Source organism: Podarcis vaucheri (genome assembly GCF_965113315.1).
Source record: "Podarcis vaucheri genome assembly, chromosome: 16".
Taxonomy (NCBI): Eukaryota; Metazoa; Chordata; class Lepidosauria; order Squamata; family Lacertidae; genus Podarcis; species Podarcis vaucheri.
Window position 1 is genome coordinate 5,831,279 of NC_138754.1, and position 19,750 is coordinate 5,851,028.

At 45.0% G+C, this 19,750-nt stretch overlaps 1 protein-coding gene across 5 annotated transcripts; it reads right to left on the bottom strand.

Annotated features, from left to right (window-relative positions):
• Positions 1-5,887: 5,887 nt before the first annotated feature.
• LOC309520550 (uncharacterized protein) lies at positions 5,888-18,131 on the bottom strand. 5 transcript variants are annotated; one of them, XM_082202472.1, is made up of 4 exons: positions 17,994-18,131; positions 15,754-16,424; positions 6,253-6,426; positions 5,888-6,150 (listed from the first exon to the last, which is right to left on the bottom strand). In XM_082202472.1, the coding sequence occupies exons 2-4, from the start codon at positions 16,097-16,099 to the stop codon at positions 6,032-6,034; spliced, it is 639 nt and encodes a 212-aa protein (XP_082058598.1). In that variant the 5' UTR covers positions 16,100-16,424; positions 17,994-18,131; the 3' UTR covers positions 5,888-6,031. The 5 variants fall into 5 exon arrangements, with proteins under 5 accessions (XP_082058598.1, XP_082058597.1, XP_082058596.1 ...); XM_082202471.1 differs by having other exon boundaries at positions 5,889-6,150; positions 6,253-6,462; XM_082202474.1 differs by lacking the exons at positions 5,888-6,150; positions 6,253-6,426 and adding exons at positions 13,537-14,732; positions 15,108-15,675.
• Between the last annotated feature and the right edge of the window lie 1,619 nt (positions 18,132-19,750).

Here is a 19,750-nt window from a genome sequence, read left to right on the forward strand (position 1 = left end):
GTCTTTATTTCATTTGGGGGAGGGGCATTGACACCCAAACTTTTTCATCAGGGGGCCGTTCTAGTGCTCCTCAGACCTTGTGGGGGCCCGGACTACGGACGGATTGCTATGCCCCACAAATAACCGAGAGATGCATTTTAAATAAAAGCACACATTCTACTCATGTAAAAACACCAGACAGGCCCATTTTAAATAAAAGGGCACATTCTACTCATGTAAAAACATGCTGATTCCCGGACCGTCCACGGGCTGGATTTAGAAAGCGATTGGGCCTTGGTTTGCTGCGCAGTGATCCTTCTTGCAGTTCTGGCTTCTGGGATAGCTGCCTGCATTCGCTCCATAAGACGCACACACCTTTCCCCTTACTTTTTTATAATATTTTTTTATTAATTTTAACATATAAATTATAAAATGTACCACTTATACATTTTTTTTGGACTTCCATCAGCACCTCTGATGATCCACCATTTTAACCACTTCTTATGCATTTCTTAACTTTATATTGCCTTTACATCTCTTAACAAATCATCCTTCCCCTTCTCCATTTTTACAATACTTCTAATAATACTCCTCACAAAACTTCTTGCAACCCTACAAACGTCGACCTTTGTTCTTCACAATTACTTTTCAAATAGTCCGTAAATTTACTCCAGTCTTCTGTGAATTTCTGGTCTCGCCGCTTTCAAATCCTTCCTGTTAGTTTATCTAATTCTGCATAGTCCATTAACTTCCTCCTCCATTCTTCAATCGATGGTAGCTCTTCTTGCTTCCATTTTTGGGCCAATAATATTATTGCTGCTGTTATTGCATATAAACATTTCCCCTTACTTTTTAGGGGGGGGCTCTCATAGAGTGAAAAATACGGTACGTCTAAGAATATAAGAAGGGCCATGGAGCATTCATTCTCCACTACAACCTTGGCTGGGCAGAGAGACAGTGAGTGGTCCAAGGTCACCCAGTTAGCTTCTTGGCCAAGCAGGGATTTGAAGCCATCTCTGTCCCAGGTCCTAGTCCGACACCCTCACCACTGTACCACGCTGCCTCCCAAAGGGTAAGCCTGCCCACAGGAGCTCATTGCAAAAACAATGCTCTCCTCGCCTGCGTTTTTAGACACGCCCATCCATATACAGATATAACAAAACATCTAATGAATGCAGGAAATGCAGAAAGTTGGGAACAGAGTGCACCATTGTGAAAGCCTGTTTGGTGTCTTGGGTTATCTGAGGTGTGTTTCTGAAATGAGAAGGTAAGACTCACGTGGAGGAACTGCTAAGTGATGTGTGAGCCATAATTATGAGGCAAGGCAGTGATGGATAACTCTGTCATTTCCCCAGACATGTGAATTACAATCAACAGGCTTATACTCAAGAGATGGATGAAGGAAACCTCATTTTATTGTCAAGGAGGAGTAAGCAAAAATATTGGGTCATCTCCAATGACGTGCTTTGCAGAGTGGAAGAATTAAATTAAAGAACCCAAGTTAATCAAGCAGAATACAGTGGAACTTTGGTTCTCAAATGCCTTGGTACTCAAACAACTTGGAACCCTAACATTGCAAACCTGGAAGTGAGTGTTCTGGTTTGGGAACTTTTTTTGGAAGCTGAACGTCCTCCGTTTTGAGTGCCGCACTTCCATTTTGAGTGTTACACTGAGGTCCATCTGTTTTTGCTATTTATTTTGTGTTTTTGCGGCTCTTTTTTGTTCCACTTTTGTGACTGTGTGGAACCCAGTTCAGCTACCAACTGATTGATTGTGTGACTGCAGTACATTGTTTATTGCTTTCATTTTATGGATCAACTGTCTCGTGAGATAGTAAAATTCATGTTAAATTGCTGTTTTGGGGGTTGTTTTTAAAAGTCTGGAACGGATTAATCCATTTTGCATTACTTTCCATGGGAAAGCGCACCTTGGTTTTGGAACGCTTTGATTTTGGAACGGACTTCCGGAACGGATTAAGTTTGAGAGCCAAGGTACCACTTCAGCTTTTACTGTGCTAATATGGCCCAGGGCATCATAATCCGGAGAATGCACGTAGAATCTCACTTGATGGGTACTCCCTTCTATGAGTGCACAAGATAGCAAATTACATAATATTTCAAAAAAGAGCCATTTGTGTTCCTATATCCAAGACCCTTTGCTTAAAGTCATTTCTATCCTTTGCCCGTTGGCCCAGTGCCTGTACAGAGAATCCTATTTTATTTTATTTTTGGGTAACCAAATATTTCCGTAGAGCAAGTGCCCTCGGTTCCTCTGGATGGATCATAGAATGCCTATCTTCCTTCACTTGCCCATTCATTTCAATGGGCCTTCTCTGAGTAGGTAGGGCTGGCGCTGGATTCAATTCATTATTGCTGAGATGCAACAGGAAGGGGTTACAGTGGTGTCCTGCAAGATGAATGCCTCACAAGATGAAAAACTTGCTAGACGAAAGGGTTTTTCGGTTTTGCGTTGCTTCGCTAGACGAATTTCCCTATGGGCTTGCTTCGCAAGACGAAAACGTCTTGCGCTTTTTTTTTAAAAGCCGCTTGAAGAGGCGCAGTTGCGACGGACCATGCTTCGCAAGACGAAAAACATCGGAAGCCGAAAAGACTCGCGGAACGAATTCTTTTCGTCTTGTGAGGCACCACTGTATTTTGCTCCCCACACAGCTGTAGGAAAGGGAAAACATAGCTCTTGATTTATGGAAGTGAAATGTTATATTATGAGGTATTCTGATAATTTAGAGCAGACTTCCTCAACCTCAGCCCTCCAGATGTTTTGAGACTACAATTCCCATCATCCCTGACCACTGGTCCTGCTAGCTAGGGATCATGGGAGTTGTAGGCCAAAAACAGCTGGAGGGCTGAGGTTGAGGAAGCCTGATTCAGAGCCTGAAATAGGAATAAAATGTGGTCTAAAAAGAAGCAACTAATTCAGTAAAGGAGGAAATAGGAGGTTCCTTGGATTTTGATGTTTCAATTTGTATATTAAGGAGTTACTATAGCTATGTGAAGATTAGGTCACATTTTGACAATATAAATGTTTTAAGTTTTTGTATCAAACTAGTATATATTTTATTGAATGACATGGTATACATTGCAGCACCCTTTGGCTATAAGCAATAAACTTGACTGACTATTTAAAGAGGTATTACGGTGCTTTGAATGTATGGTGTGATTGTGGCCTCTGTGAAGCTCCAGTCCATGCTTACAGATAAAGTAAAGGTAAAGGACCTCTGACAGTTAAGTCCAGTTGCAGATGACTCTGGGGTTGCGGCGCTCATCTCGCTTTACAGGCCAAGGTTGTGTTGAAAATATTAATCTCACCAGTTAAGAATGTCAACACCTATTCCTGACAAAGGAAAGAAACTGTGCCAGAAGCATGGTGGCCAGAAGGTGGTGCTCATCTCCCACTAATATGCTGCAGTTATTTGTCCTGGTGGCATTCCATGATCTCATAGAGTTGGAGTAGGGAACTTGTGACATTTCAGACATTGCTGGACCCAAACTCCCATCAGCACCAGCTAGTGGTCAGGGCTGATGGGAGATGTAGTCCAGTGACAGTTGGAAGCCATCAAGCTGGAAAAGGATGGGCCAGACACATCCCTCTGGAAAGCTCATAAACATCTGTTGTTTTTCTTCCAACATCTGGTACCCAAAGGTGTACTGCATCTGAACCTGGAAGTTCCATTTTGTCATATTAGCTAACAGCCATTCTGACTTGTCCCCCCCTCCCGATGCGAATTGTAGAGTTAGAACGGACCACAAGGTTCATCTAGTACAGTGGTTCTCAACCTGTGGGTCCCCAGATGTTGTTGGACTACAACAACATCTGGCATTGCTAGCTAGGAGTGATGGGAGTTGTAGTCCAACAACATCTGGGGACCCACAGGTGGGCAAAGGCTGATCTAGCACAACTCCCTCCAATGCAGATTTTTTCTTCTTTGACCAGTGTGGGGCTTGAACCCATGAGCCCAAGATTAAGAGTCTCATAATCTATCAAGTGAGCTACCCAGGTCCTTATCTCCTTTTCCCATCCCCTCTTTTGCACCCTTCAGAGATAGCATTCATGGGAACAGCAGGACCAGAAAGGAGCCCGAGAATTAACTGACCCAACCCTCTTTGCCAAGGCAGATTCTGCTCCACCCAAATAGCTGGAGACATCTTGCTCCTACTCAACGCACACCTCAACCCTTACAATTAGCACTGACCTCTAGCCCTTCCTTGAATTCCTGCCCAGGCATGCACACGGAAGCTTATACCCAGAACAAACTTAGTTGGTCTCTAAGGTAGATGGACGCGGGTGGCGCTGTGGGTGGAACCACAGAGCCTAGGACTTGCCGATCAGAAGGTCGGCAGTTCGAATCCCCGCGACGGGGTGAGCTCCTGTTGCTCGGTCCCTGCTCCTGCCCACCTAGCAGTTTGAAAGCATGTCAAAAGTGCAAGTAGATAAATTCCTCTGGTGGGAAGGTAAACGCCATTTCGTGCACTGCTCTGGTTCACCAGAAGCAGCTTAGTCATGCTGGCCTGTAAAGTGAGATGGGCGCTGCAACCCCAGAGTCGGCCACGACTGGATCTAATGGTCAGGAGTCCCTTTACCTTTAAGGTGCTACTGGACAATTTTTTAATTTTTATGGAAGGATTCTTTTAAAGACTTGTTTAGAATTTTTTTTTAAAGGACTTGATTCTTTTAAAGGAATTTTTTTTGGGAAGAGTTTTTAAAATAATCTTTTTCAAGATTTTTATTTATTTATTTATTTTGATTACGGCAGACCAACACGGCTACCTACTTGAATCTGTTTTCCTTTATGCATTGCTCAAGGAATGCCTTTTAGTGCAATAGCTAGTGATATCACATGTCTCTCTAAAGTGTGTGTGTGTGGGGGGGGGTTGTCACTGATGTTAGTCCTACTCAGAGTAAACCCATCAAAGCAAATGACTCTAAAGTGTTCTGTTCTATTAATTTAAATTAATCTGCCCTGAGCAGGGCTAACAGTGGATGCTTTCCAATATAGCTCCCATGTATGGTTCCTTGGGGGAAGGAAAAGGAGGAATGGGACCACCTCTTCACCCCTGTTTATTGAAAAGTTACAAGATTCCTCATCTGTCGTCTAATGGTTCCTTTCCACCTGTATCAGCAAAGGGGTTCAGGAAATATGAAAAGGACCTGTAGATGCCCTGGACAGATATATAGGACAAGGATAGGGAGTCTTAGGCTTGGAACAAAATGTGGACCTCCTTTTCTCTCTGTATTCCTTCTGAGACATGCCCCAGGCTACATCAATACCTAGCCACACCCCTCTTCCCAGGTCACAAAGAAGGAACCAGCAGGGCAGCCACTGACTGCACCCAATCATCAGAAGAACACAACTTTAGCCAATCAACAGAATTTATTTATGCCAAGGGAAAGAAAACAACAGGAAAAGCACAGAACTTCATTGCAGGCAGATAATGTTCAGGCGCCAATGGTTCAGATATGGTCCACTAAGAAATGTTCACACTTCTCTGCAGTGGGCACAGTCTTTAGGTTTTCAGGATCACTCAGGGGTTGATGGAGTGAGAAATGGTACATCATTTTCAGGATGTTTTCAAATTTAGAAGAAGACATTGATGGAAAAGGCTATTTATGTGGTTTGGTATCGGGACCATCAGTCAGCCTAGGACGGCACCTGCAGCTTTCTTCCCTCTCACCATCTGGAAGGAAGAACCTTCTGTGTAGATGATGAGCTCCACTCTCATGTTTTCCTGATGTATTGTAGTTTTGGAAGGGTGTGGGGGGGTTGAATTTCTAGAGCAAGCTGCTTTGAGAGCCCAGCTTGGCTACTAAATGATGCATAAATTAAATAAATAAATAAATAAATAAATAAATAAATAAATAAATACATGAATGAATGAATGAATGAATAAATAAATAAATAAGATCAAGCTTCCTTTGCTGTGGTTGCTCTTGCCAGCCATTCGGCCCAACAGCATCTCTCTCTGTAACATTATTGTGGTTGCAGTGACAGGGTGATTTGGAGCCCATCTGATGGCTTGGAACAGGCAGGCCTTCTTCAGCATCTTTCCAATGGCGTAGAAGACTTCCTCCTCCATCCACCTGAAGATGAACCCCTTGGCTCAGCACATACTTTCCTATGAGCGGCATCCCGGCTCAAAACATACTCCTCGTCCTCTTCCACATCCTGGCTCAGAACACACTCCTCGTCCTCCTCCACATCCTCCTGAAGACCCAGAACACCCTGCTCCCCCAGAGGTTTGCAGCCCTCTTGAAGACCTTCTGCATCCCGGTTCTGAGCATACTGCTCGTCCTCTTCCACATCCAGGCTCAGAACACACTCCTCGTCCTCCTCCACATCTTCCTGAAGACCCAGCACACCCTGCTCCCCCAGAGGTTTGCAGCCCTCTTGAAGATCTGCCACATCCAGGTTCTGCGCATACTGCTCGTCCTCTTCCACATCCAGGCTCAGAGCACACTCCTCGTCCTCTTCCACATCCTCCTGATGAAGCAACTGGCTGGGCACATGCCCCTCCTTGTCCACCTCCGCATCCACCAGCAGATCCACCTCCGCATCCACCACCAGATCCACAGCAGAACGACTCTTCATTAGAATAGTGCCCTCCTGTATTTCCATCACACGAATCGCCTATTGGACGCCCCCAGTAATCACGGGGTCCTCCCGAAGGATTGTGGACGCAGCAGGTCACTCTTGGGTTTCCCCCTTGTCTACAGGTGGAGCGCCGATAGCCGTAGCATCGGTAATTGTGGCCTCCTCTTCTCGGTACATCATCCCTGCGGTTGCAACCGGTGACACAGGCTGTGTTTACAACATAGCGAAATGGTTTGCGGCGGTTGTCCAACCAGGATCCAGCTGGATCATACCATGTTGAGTTCAGATTGAACCAGGGTTCTCTCCCAGAAGAGTAGATAACTCTATCGTTACACCCTTCTTCACACATCTGAAAGACACGGGGGAAAAACAACACCTCATTAGATCAGAAACAAAGATTTCTTCTCTTTCTCTGAACCACCAAAATTATGTATCTGCCATTGTCTTCTATGTCCATCTATTCTTGAATTACAAGTATATGATGGAAGTGCATGGATGATGTTTCAAGTATAAAATAGCTAACTTTGCTCTTAAACATGGAGAGAAGGTTAATCAGTCTTCCCCAATGGGAAGGGGGAGCTCTTTAGATCAGGCTGGGAGGACTTGGTGTTCTTCAGATGTTGTGAGTACTCTGACACCCACCAACCCCAAACAACATGGTCAGTGATCAAAGATGGTGGAGGTTGTAGTGATAAGACCACAGGCAAGTGGCCCTTTTAGTTCTATATCCAGTTCTAACAGTGGCCAACCAATGCTTATGGAACGCCCACAAGCAGGAACTGAGAGCAACCCCACTTCCTGTAGTTTGTCGTCTAACAACAACTTGAGGTCCAACAGGTTCTCCACACCTCATCTAACCACACAGTTGAGGGCTGATGTGGTCCTGTTCTGCTTGTGCCCTCCATGGAGGAACCTGGCTTTTCACCTTTTGGAAACAGATTTGGGCAGCGGAGCCTGGTATGTCAGGCAATCCCTAAACTGGTTGCAGAAGGGGAAGCAGGTGTATAATGAAGGTGCCAGGTGAACTTCCCGGGGGAGGGCATTCCACCAACGGGGAGTCAATACAGGAAAGGTCCGTTCTCATTTTGCCACCCTACGGACCTGTCATGGAGGATGCACACCAAGAAGGACCTCAGAATATTATCTCAGGGTCTAGGCAGGTTCATATGGAAAGAGGCGGTCCTTGAGATATTGTGGTCCTGAATCATTTAAGTTCCACTTTAACTTGTGGAAATGTACAGCTTCTTTCTCTGTCTCGGGGACTGAGCATTCCTGTCATCCACTCCCCTCCAATCTTGTCCAGAGTACAGAAAATAAACAAATCCACAACAGGAATCCCTGAATGGCTTCCATCCTCATTTATCTGGGATCCTGATTCCCAACCCATAGAAACATAGTGTAGGACCCAAAAGGTAACTAGCACTGATACAGAAAACCCATTGCTTCAGGGCATCCATCCAATCATTGTTTCAAAACCTCAAACACCACCATCTGAGTCCACTGTAGTCCCAATCTGAACCACAGTATTCTAGTTAACACTGATAGCAGAAGTCTAGAAACCCACTCAGGGCAACGTGAAGACACAAGCACCAGCAGAATCTGACTTACCTTAACAAGTGGGGAGAAGACAGCTGGTGAAGAGGCAAAGGCCAGTGAGTGAATGAGGACTCCTGGATAGAGAGGCCCTTTTATATGGTTCTAAACAGTCCTCCTCCCTATAGATGATACAGGAGCCTGGGAATGGTGGGTCAGTCCAAAACCATGGACCCAAGAAGACCATGTCTGCATACTACAGCAGCCTCATTTGCACCTGATCCTTGACACGTTATGTAACCATAATTCGATGGATCAAGATACATCTAATTAGTAGTCACACCAGTTCCATGATACAAGTGATAAAGCATGTGGCTTCTATAAAGATCAAAGAGCTCTTTGGGAAATGCTGGTGACAGTGATGCTGGTGACAGTGGTTGGATGGTAGCCCTAATGACTCAGAGATGAAGCTGTAGGAGATCAATGTCTCCACATCAGCACCAGGCAGAACCATGCTGAGCTCCTTGCCACACAGATTTGTAGTACCCCGTGCCTGCTGATAAATGTATTATTCATCACTGCTCATGTGGATTGAGATTTGAAGAATGGGAGTTCTAGAGGGTGGCTCATTTATATGGATTTTCAGCGGGTCACTCTGATCTCCAGATTTGCCTTTCCCAATCTGCTGCCCACCCTGATAATGTTGGATTCCCATCATCCACAGCCATCATAGAAATAGGTGAAGGATCGTGGGATATTGAAATCCAATAACATTTGGAAGACCACAGGGTCCTAATTCCTAAATCAGACAGCGCACATCTAGCTAGTGATATTTTTTAGGTAATTTCAGACTTTGAGCTTAATAGTGTTATGGTGGGTGCCTTGTGGTTGTTGTTAGACTTCAACTCCCTTCAGCCCCAAACAGTATGGTTGATGGCCAAGGGTGATGGAAGTTGTGGTTCAAACAATCTGGTGGGCATCACATTGGCTTTCACTAGGCTAAACCAGTGGAGGGCTTTGGTATCTGTGGTCCTCTTTATATGACTCCAACTCCTTTGACCCCTGGCCATTGGCTGTCTTGCTCAGGGCTGATAAGAGTTGGAATCCTACAGCTGTAGGAGGGACATAATCCCTATGTTCCTGGGATAAACAGTACAAATGTATGCAACAACAACAACAACAACAACAACAATTTATTATTTATACCCCGCCCATCTGGCTGGGCCTCCCCAGCCACTCTGGGCGGCTTCCATAGAAACAAAAATACAATAAAATATCACACGTTAAAAACTTCCCTGAACAGGGCTGCCTTAAGATGTTTTCTGAATGTCAGGTAGTTGTATAATTTTAGACTCCAAACTTCATGGTTTTACGGGTTTTTTTTTTAGATTAGAGCCTTAGTCATCATGGACATAGATTAGGGTATCTGTGTCTCTTTGTGTGTGTATGTACACACTCTGCTTAGAAAGATATGGGCACTTTATGAGTGTTAAATGATAATAACCATCAAAAGCACATAATAGTTCAGCTGGTTACAACATGGGTAGGCAAACTAAGGCCCGGGGGCCAGATCTGGCCCAATTACCTTCTAAATCCTGGAATCAGCGTGTTTTTACATGAGTAGAATGTGTGCTTTTATTTAAAATGTATCTCTGGGTTATTTGTGGGGCATTGGAATTATTTTATTTTTATTTTCAAAACACAGTGGTACCTCGGGTTAAGTACTTAATTCGTTCTTGAGGTCCGTTCTTAACCTGAAGCACCACTTTAGCTAATGGGGCCTCCTGCTGCCGCCACGCCGCCGGAGCATGATTTCTGTTCTCATCCTGAAGCAAAGTTCTTAATCCGAGGTACTATTTCTGGGTTAGTGGAGTCTGTACCTGAAGCATATGTAACCAGAGGTACTACTGTATAATCTGGCCCCCCAAAGGTCTGATGGAGAGTGGACTGGCCCCCTGCTGAAAAAGTTTGCTGACCCCTGGGTTAGAGCACGGTTCAATCCCTCTATGGGTCAGCTGCATATTCCTGCATTGACATGGATTGGACTAAATGATTCTCAAGGTCCCTTCCAACTCTACAGTTCTATTATTATAAATAAGAATGGGTTAACGTGCTATTGATTATATGATATATTCAGGGGTGTTTTTTCCATAGTCATAATTATTCTTATAATTACTCCACCACATTTCAAATTGGTAAAGGTCTTTGGGGTCGGGTAAAGGTAAAGGTAAAGGTAAAGGTAAAGGTAAAGGTAAAGGGACCCCTGACTGTTAGGTCTAGTCGCGGACGACTCTGGGGCTGCGGCGCTCATCTCGCTTTATTGGCTGAGGGAGCCGGCGTACAGCTTCTGAGTCATGACTAAGCCGCTTCTGGCGAACCAGAGCAGCACACGGAAATGCTGTTTACCTTCCCGCCAGAGCAGTACCTATTTATCTACTTGCACTTTGATGTGCTTTTGAACTGCTAGGTTGGCAGGAGCAGGGACCGAGCAACGGGAGCTCACCCCGTCACGGGGATTCGAACCACCAGTCTTCTGATTGGCAAGTCCTAGGCTCTGTGGTTTAACCCACAGCGCCACCCGCCTCACTTTGTGGTGTGTAGAACCACCAAAAACAATTAAATGCATGATAATATAAGAACAGAAGATGAGTCTGTTTGATCAGGCCAATAGCTCATTTAGTTCAGCATCTTCAGCTCACAGCAGCCACTCCAGGTGCCTGTCAGAAACCCACAAGCCGGACCTGAAAGCAAACCCCTTCTCCTGTCCTGTAGTTTCCAGCAACTGCCATTCAGAAGCATCTCTTCCTCTCCCCATGGAGGCACCCCATACCAGCGGCGTAGCATGGGTTATCAGCACCCGGGGCAAGGCAAGTAATTTGCGCCCCCTAACCCGGGGCAAGGCAAGTAATTTGCGCCCCCTAACACCTAACCATGGTCATTAATACGCCAAGACGCGCGTCTTTGGGCGTTGCGGCGCAGCCTTCTCGGTCTCCCTCCCCGGCCCGGCTAGTCCCGACGCGGCTTCTTTCTGGCGCGGGGAGGGGGCTTCTTTCTGGCGCGGGGAGGGGGCGGCTCTGGGGCCACTGCGTCGGCCGGCCTCTGGCGCGGGTGGGGGTGCCCCGTCGTGGCGGGTGGGCGGTCTTGGCGCGCAGGCACTTGAGCGCCGCCGATGGCTGCGCGCGTCCAGACAGCGACCCGAGCCTGGGCGGCGTGGCGCTTGGTGCCAGAGCCTCTGCCCGCAGTGCCCCGTCGGGAGACCCGGCCGGAAGGAGCCTCGAGCCGGCTGTCGGACGCGGTTGAAGCAGCCAGGGCGGCATGGCAGGCGGCGGCGGCTCCTTGGCGACTCCACGCGGCCAGCCCAGCGCGCTGGCCGAGCCCCGCAGGCGAACGCTGCCGGTCGGTGAGGAGGGGCTGCCTGGCGCGCCCTCCATGGCCCTGACGCGCGGGGACCGTGGCCAGCGCTGAGAGCCTCTGCCAGCTACAGCCTGCGCCCGAGGCTCTTTGGCGACTCCGGAGGCAGCGAGCGCGCCCCCCTAGAAGTTTCGCCCGGTGCGGCTGGCACCCCTGGCACCCCCCACGCTACGCCACTGCCCCATACCCACTGTGGCTTGTAGCTATGATAGTCTTTGCTCCATTCATTTGATTTATTTGGTAAGCCTGAGAAAAATAAAGGACAGACCGGAGATTACAGTGGTGCCTCGCAAGACGAAAAGAATCCGTTCTGTGATTCTCTTTGTCTAGCGGTTTTTTCGTCTTGCGAAGCAAGCCCATTGACGGATTAGCGGATTAGCGCTATTAGCGGCTTTTAGTGGCTTTTAGCGGCTTATCTGCTGATCAGATCAGCTGATAAGCGGCTTAGCAGCTTAGAAAAAGGGGGGGGGGAGGAAAAAAACCCAGCAGGAACTCGCAAGACATTGTCGTCTTGCGAAGCAAGCCCATAGGAAATTCGTTTTGCGAAGCACCTCCAAAACGGAAAACTCTTTCGTCTAGCGGGTTTTCCGTCTTGCGAGGCATTTGTCTTGCGGGGCACCACTGTAATTTTGTTTATGGAAGCGTTGTACAGAGGCTATCCCTGACCGATATGATTTTTGGAAGAGTACAAAACCCACACAGAATGCCAGTTTTCAACCTGCTTGTGAAAATCACCAGAGATCGCAAAGAAAGGAATATACGATAACAACAAGAAGAGAAAGGAAGTAATAAAGGACTGTCTGGATCAAAATGGATAGAACTGTCTAATTAAAGCAGTAAGATAAGTGATGCCTGTTTTGGACTCGTGCGGAGCTTGAAGTATGGGTACCCCCAACAAAATTTAAAATTTGGCTGTTTAATTTGGAACTAATGTGATATAGATAATGTGATGTGATTGGCCTGTTAATAAAAAATATTTTTTTTAAAAAAAAATAGTCTTTGCTCCATTCATTTGTTCAGTCCCCTTTTATTTTTATTTTTTTATAAAATATTTATTAAGGTTTAACATAAAACATAAATTTACACAAAACATAGGTTTGCACAATAGGGTTTACAAAAATCATAAGTTTACAATATAAGAAATTTTTTTAAAAAAACTTAACAACCTAAAAAGAAAGAAAAAAGAAAGAAAGAAGAAAAAATCACATAGAAAAGATATCTAGACAAGAAAGAGAAGATAATAGCTAAATAGAAAAGGAGGAGAAATTTTTTTAGCATAAAATCCATCTTTCAATAATCTTTCAGCTCGTTTCCTTATTTCTTAGACCTCCTCACACCTCCCCTTTTGTATTCCCGTTTAAAAGTCCTTTCAGCAAATCCTTACCCTCTATCATTTATCTTTACTCAGTATCTTAACCTATTATAACTATGTATTTTCAACCATTGTCAATCCATATTTGCATATTCTTAATAATCTTTTTACCAATACCACTTATTTTCCGTTCCAACATCATTTTAACATTCGTTAATTTTACAGTATTTCTGCAAGTAGCCTTTAAATTTCTTCCAGTCTTCTTCCACCGGCTCTTCTCCCTGGTCACGGATTCTGCCAGTCATTTCTGCCAATTCCATGTAGTCCATCACAGTCCCCTTTTAAAGCCATTCAAGTTGATGGCCATCACTGCCTCTTGTGGAAGGGAGTTCCATAGACTAACTATCTGTTGCATGAAGAAGAATCTTCCACATTCAGCTTTGCTGAATGTTCATGAGTTCTAGTGTTACGAAACAGGAAGAAACACCTTTCTCACTCTACTTTCTTCATGCCATGCATAATTATATAAGCTTCTATCATTTCATCATTTAGTCTTTCTCTCCCCCCACTAAACTAGGAAGTCCCAGATGCTGCAACCTAAATTTCTAATTTGCATTTCTATATATAAATTGGAAGATTTAAGTTTATGGAGGTCTATGGCCTTCCAGATGTTGCCAGATTTCAACTTCCAGACTTAAAAAAGTCTTTATTTATACTTTTGAAGTTTATACATTTCATTAGTTTTACAATCAATTTAATATTTCAAAGTTTGGCTTCCTCCCCCTTCTTTCTGCGGTTCCTTAAATTCATTTTTCAATATCTTCTGCATATCCAAATTTATTTAATTTGCTCATTTAATTATCTACTTCACATATATACTCTTATGAAACTGCAGGTTATTACAGTAATCCTGCTAATCTGTTTGCAGTTTATCTGTAAATATTCAATAAACCAGGCATAGCCAAACTTGGCCCTCCAGATGTTTGGGGACTACAACTCCCATCATCCCTAGCTAACAGGACCAGTGGTCAGGGATGACGGGAATTGTAGTCCCCAAACAGCAGGAGGGCTGAGTTTGCCTATGCCTGCAATAAACCATTTCCACTCTTTTATAAAATGTTTGTTATCTTGATTTCTTATTCTTCTGGTAAGTTTCACTATTTCTGAATATGCCATAATTTTTTATATCAATTTTCCTTTAATGGGATTTCTGCTTCTTTCCATTTTTGGACAAGTAACATTCTTGCTGCTGTGGTAGCATAGATAAATTAATTTCAATACAATTTTGGTGGTTCTGCCCCTATAATTAACGAAAGAACAGCTTCTGGTGTGTTTTTTTTTAAAAAAAACAAATGTTATTTTCAACTTCTCTCACTCCTGACCATTGGGCCATGCTGAATGCTGGGGTTGATGGGAGCTGGAGTGCAGAAACATCTGGAGCACTGCAAGTTTTCCATCCACATGGATAGCAAATCTAGGAAGTTGATCAAAGTCCTGGTGGGCCAGCATAGATGGCCAGGGAAGTGTACTCAGCTGGAAAGATCTAAGGTCAGACAAATCTGCTGTTGTTTTTCCATGTGACTCATATGTGGAAGCGTACATAGTAAGTATCAGTCACTCCTTAGCAACATGACAATTATCAGTTGCACAAGATGTCACCATTCTAACATATGAATTGGGCAATGAGTTGTTGGGATGCTTCAAAAGCAATTAGTGGTGGCAAGCAAGAGACATTCGACTTAGCTACATTATTAAGAAAGCAGCGTTTTCAATGCATTATAAACATGACACACCAGAGGGCACTGTAGAGTAAAAAATAATTCTATGTGATTTTACATAGCAGTTGTTCCCTTTTGATATAACAATTTAATTTCTGATTTACATCAATCCCTGGTGTTATGTACTGAGTTGAATAGGATCCAAACTGCAGCAGTCTGATTGGTCCTAGAACAATAGGATCCAAAATGCAGCAGTCTGATTGGTCCTAGAACAATAGGATTCAGAATGCAGCAGTCTGATTGGTCCTAGAACAATGCAGCAGTATGATTGGTTGGCAGGAACCACCCATTCCTGCTCCAGATAGAAGTGAATCCACAACCTGATTGGCTTACAGTAGAATTCCGGAATTAGCCAATCATGTGCAGCCCATTGTGTAAATAATGTATATAAAGCAGATACTGTGAGGGGACTTTCATTCATTCCTCCTCACCACTATGAGCTGAATAAATAGCATGAAATCACTTTGTGACTCTGAGTATATTTCACCTAGCCACACCCATCTTCCCAGGCCACAAAGAAGGAACCAGCAGGGCAGCCACTGACTGCACCCAATCATCAGAATAACACAACTTTAGCCAATCAACAGAATTTTATTGAAAAACAGGAAAAGCACAGAACTTCATTGCAGGCAGATAATGTTCAGGCACCAATGGTTCTGATATGGTCCACTAAGAAATGTTCACACTTCTCTGCAGTGGGCACAGTCTTTAGGTTTTCAGGATCACTCAGGGGTTGATGGAGTGAGAAATGGTACATCATTTTCAGGATGTTTTCAAATTTAGAAGAAGACATTGATGGAAAAGGCTATTTATGTGGTTTGGTATCGGGACCATCAGTAAGCCTAGGACGGCACCTGCAGCTTTCTTCCCTCTCACCATCTGGAAGGAAGAACCTTCTGTGTAGATGATGAGCTCACCATTGGAACACTTCCTCCTCCATCCACCTGAAGATTAACCCCTTGTCTCAGCACATACTCTCCTATGAGCGGCATCCCGGCTCAGAACATACTCCTCTTCCTCCTCCACATCCTGGCTCAAAACATACTCCTCTTCCTCTTCCACATCTTCCTGAAGATCTAACGCTGGACTCGGAACACACTGATCCCCCAGAGGTTTGTGGCCGTCTTGAAGACCTTCCACATCCAGGCTCAGAACACACTCCTCGTCCTCCTCCACATCCTCCTGAAGACCCAGCACACCCTGCTCCCCCAGAGGTTTGCAGCCCTCTTGAAGATCTGCCACATCCAGGTTCTGCGCATACTGCTCGTCCTCTTCCACATCCAGGCTCAGAACACACTCCTCGTCCTCCTCCACATCCTCCTGATGAAGCAACTGGCTGGGCACATGCCCCTCCTTGTCCTCCTCCGCATCCAGAAGCAGATCCACCTCCGCATCCACCAGCAGATCCACCTCCGCATCCACCACCAGATCCACAGCAGAATGACTCTTCATTAGAATAGTGCCCTCCTGTATTTCCATCACACGAATCGCCTATTGGACGCCCCCAGTAATCACGGGGTCCTCCCGAAGGATTGTGGACGCAGCAGGTCACTCTTGGGTTTCCCCCTTGTCTACAGGTGGAGCGCCGATAGCCGTAGCATCGGTAATTGTGGCCTCCTCTTCTCGGTACATCATCCCTGCGGTTGCAGCCGGTGACACAGGCTGTGTTTACAACATAGCGAAATGGTTTGCGGCGGTTGTCCAACCAGGATCCAGCTGGGCCATACCATGTTGAGTTCAGATTGAACCAGGGTTCTCTCCCAGAAGAGTAGATAACTCTATCGTTACACCCTTCTTCACACATCTGAAATACACGGGGGGGAAACAACACCTCATTAGATCAGAAACACAGGTTTCTTTTCTTTCTCCAAACCATGAAAATTATGTATCTGTCGTTGTCTTCTATGTCCATCCATTCATGAATTACAAGTAGATGATGGAAGTGCATAGGTGATATGTCAAGTATAAGAGAGCTAACTTTGCTCTTAAACATCGAACAGGAGGTGAATACGCCAGTCTTCCCCAATGGGAAGGGGGAGCTCTTTTGATCAGGCTGGGAGGACTTGGTGCTCCTCATATGTTGTGGGGACCTCAACACCCACCACTCCCAAACAACATGGTCAATGATCAAAGATGGTGAGAGTTGTAGTCATAAGACCACAGGCTAGTGGACCTTGTACTTCTGAATCTGGTTCTCACTGTGGCCAACCAATGCTTCTGGAAAGCCCACAAGCCGGAACTGAGAGCAACCCCACTTCCTGTAGTTCATCATCTAACAACATCTTGAGGTCCTCCAGGTTCTCCACACCTCATCTAAACACACAGTTGAGGGCTGATGTGGTCCTGTTCTGCTTGTGCCCTTCATGGAGGCACCTGGCTTTTCACCTTTTGGAAACAGATTTGGGCAGCGGAGCCTGGTATGTCAGGCAATCCCTAAACTGGTTGCAGAAGGGGAAGCAGGTCTGAGTTCTCTGAGAGCAGACTCAGGTTTCTGGGACTCTGCCCTATTAGCTCCAATGACCCAACCTCCACCGCTTTGATAATTCTTTATATAAAATTGCACTTATTTTATTTTATTTATTATTACATTTGCCCCCAGGCATATACATAAAAACAAAAAATATATACATAATAAAAGCATATACATAGCAATAAATCGCCCCCTCCCCATTTCAAAAGGGCACTGGATGTCAATCAGCCAAAGATCTGTTTTTTGCCTGGCACCTGGCACCTAAAGGTGTATAATGAAGGTGCCAGGTGAACTTCCCGGGGGAGGGCATTCCACCAACGGGGAGTCAATACAGGAAAGGTCCGTTCTCATTTTGCCACCCTCCAGACCTGTCATGGAGGAGGCACACCTAGAAGGGCCTCAGAAGATAATCTCAGGGACTAGGCAGGTTCATATGGAAAGAGGCGGTCCTTGAGATATTGTGGTCCTGAGCCATTTAAGTTCCACCTTAACCTGTGGAAATGTACAGCTTCTTTTTCTGCCTCGAGGACTGAGCATTCCTGTCACCCATCCCCCTCCAAACTTGTCCAGAGTGCAGAGAATAAACAAATCCACAACAGGAATCCCTGAATGGCTCCCTTCCTCATTTCTCTGGGATCCTGATTCCCAACCCACAGAAACATAGTGTAGGACCTAAAAGGTAACTAGCACTGATACAGAAAACCCATTGCTTCAGGGCATCCATCCATCCATTCATTGTTTCAAAACCTCAAACACCACCATCTGAGTCCACTGTTTTTTCCTGATATCTTGATGGTGTAGTCCCAATCTGAACCACAGTATTCTAGTTAACACTGATAGCAGAAGTCTAGAAACCCACTCAGGGCAAAGTGAAGACACAAGCATCAGCAGAATCTGACTTACCTTAACAAGTGGGGAGAAGACAGCTGGTGAAGAGGCAAAGGCCAGTGAGTGAATGAGGACTCCTGGATAGAGAGGCCCTTTTATATGGTTCTAAACAGTCCTCCTCCCTATAGATGATAGATGAGCCTGGGAATGGTGGGTCAGTCCAAAACCATGGACCCAAGGAGACCATGGACTCATGACACCTGATCCTTGACACGTTATTTAACCATAATTCGATGGATCAAGATACATCCAATTAGTAGTCACACCAGTTCCATGATACAGATGATAAAGGATGTGGCTTCGATAAAGATCAAAGAGCTCTTTGGGAAATGCTGGTGACAGTGGATGCTGGTGACAGTGGTTGGATGGTAGCCCTAATGACTCAGAGATGAAGTTGCGGGAGATCAATGTCTCCACATCAGCACCAGGCAGAACTATGCTGAGCTCCTTGCCACACAGATTTGTAGTACCCCGTGCCAGCTGATAAATGGATTATTCATCACTGATCATGTGGATTAAGATTTGAAGAATGGGAGTTCTCCAGGGTGGCTCATTTATATGGATTTTCAGAGGGCCACTCTGATCTCCAGATTTGCCTTCCCCAATCTGCTGCCCACCCTGATACTTTTGGACTCCCATCATCCACAGCCATCATGGAAATAGGTGAAGGATCATGGGTAATGAAGTCCAATAATATCTGGAAGACCACAGGGTCCTAATTCCTAAACCAGACAGCACACATATAGGTAGTGATATGTTATGTAATTTCAGACTTTGGGCTTAATGGTGTTACGGTGAGATCTTTAGGGTGGTGGAACTTGTGCCTTGTGGATGTTGTTAGACTTCAACTCCCTTCAGCCCCAAACAGTATGGTCAATGGTCAAGGGTGATCGAAGTTGTGGTTCAAACAATCTGGTGGGCATCACATTGGCTTCCACTGAGCTAAACCAGTGGAGGGATTTGGTATGTGTGGTCCTCTGTATATGACTCAAACTCCTTTGACCCCTGACCATTCGCTGTCCTGCTTGGGGCTGATAATAGTTGGAATCTAACAGCTCTAGGAAGGCGAGAATTCCTCTATTCCTGGGATAGACAGTACAGATGTAGGCAATGGTGCATTGAGATAATTTTAGACTCCAAACTTCATGGTTTTACAGGAAGGGGCAGCTTTTTAGTTTAGAGTCCCAGTCATCATGGACATAGGTTAGGGTGTCTGTGCCTCTTTGTGTGTGCGCGCACATACTCTGCTTAGAAGGATATGGGCACTTTATGAGTGTTAAATGATAATAACCATCGAAAGCACATAATAGTTCACTGCATATTTCTGCATTGAAGGGGGTTGGACTAAATGATTCTCAAGGTCCCTTCCAACACTACTGCTCTATTATTATAAATAACAATGGGTTAACATGCTATTGATTATATGATATATTCAGGGTTGGTTTTTCCATAGTCATAATTATTTTTATCATTACTCCACCACATTTCAAATTGGAAAAGGTGTTTCTAAATTCAAATTGGAAAAGGATATTTCTAAATTTGTCTGGCAGGGCAAAAAGCCCCGAATAAAGTTTAAAATATTAACTGATGCAAAGGAGAGAGGGGGGTTTGCCCTGCCGGACTTAAGGTTATATTATGAAGCTGCGGCCTTCTGCTGGATGAAAGATTGGATTTTATTGGAAAACACTGATGTCCTAGATCTGGAAGGCTTTAACAATTCGTTAGGTTGGCATGCGTATTTGTGGTATGACAAGGGGAAAACACATGGAATG

Bases quoted from the DNA above. Each gene is read 5' to 3' on its own strand.
- LOC309520550 (XM_082202470.1), bottom strand. From the start codon at position 16,424: ATGTGTGAAGAAGGGTGTAACGATAGAGTTATCTACTCTTCTGGGAGA. The intron at 6,427-15,753 runs GTCTTCAAGACG...TGGATGTGGAAG, and splicing joins TCTGAGCCTGGATGTGGAAG to AGGACGAGCAGTATGCGCAG.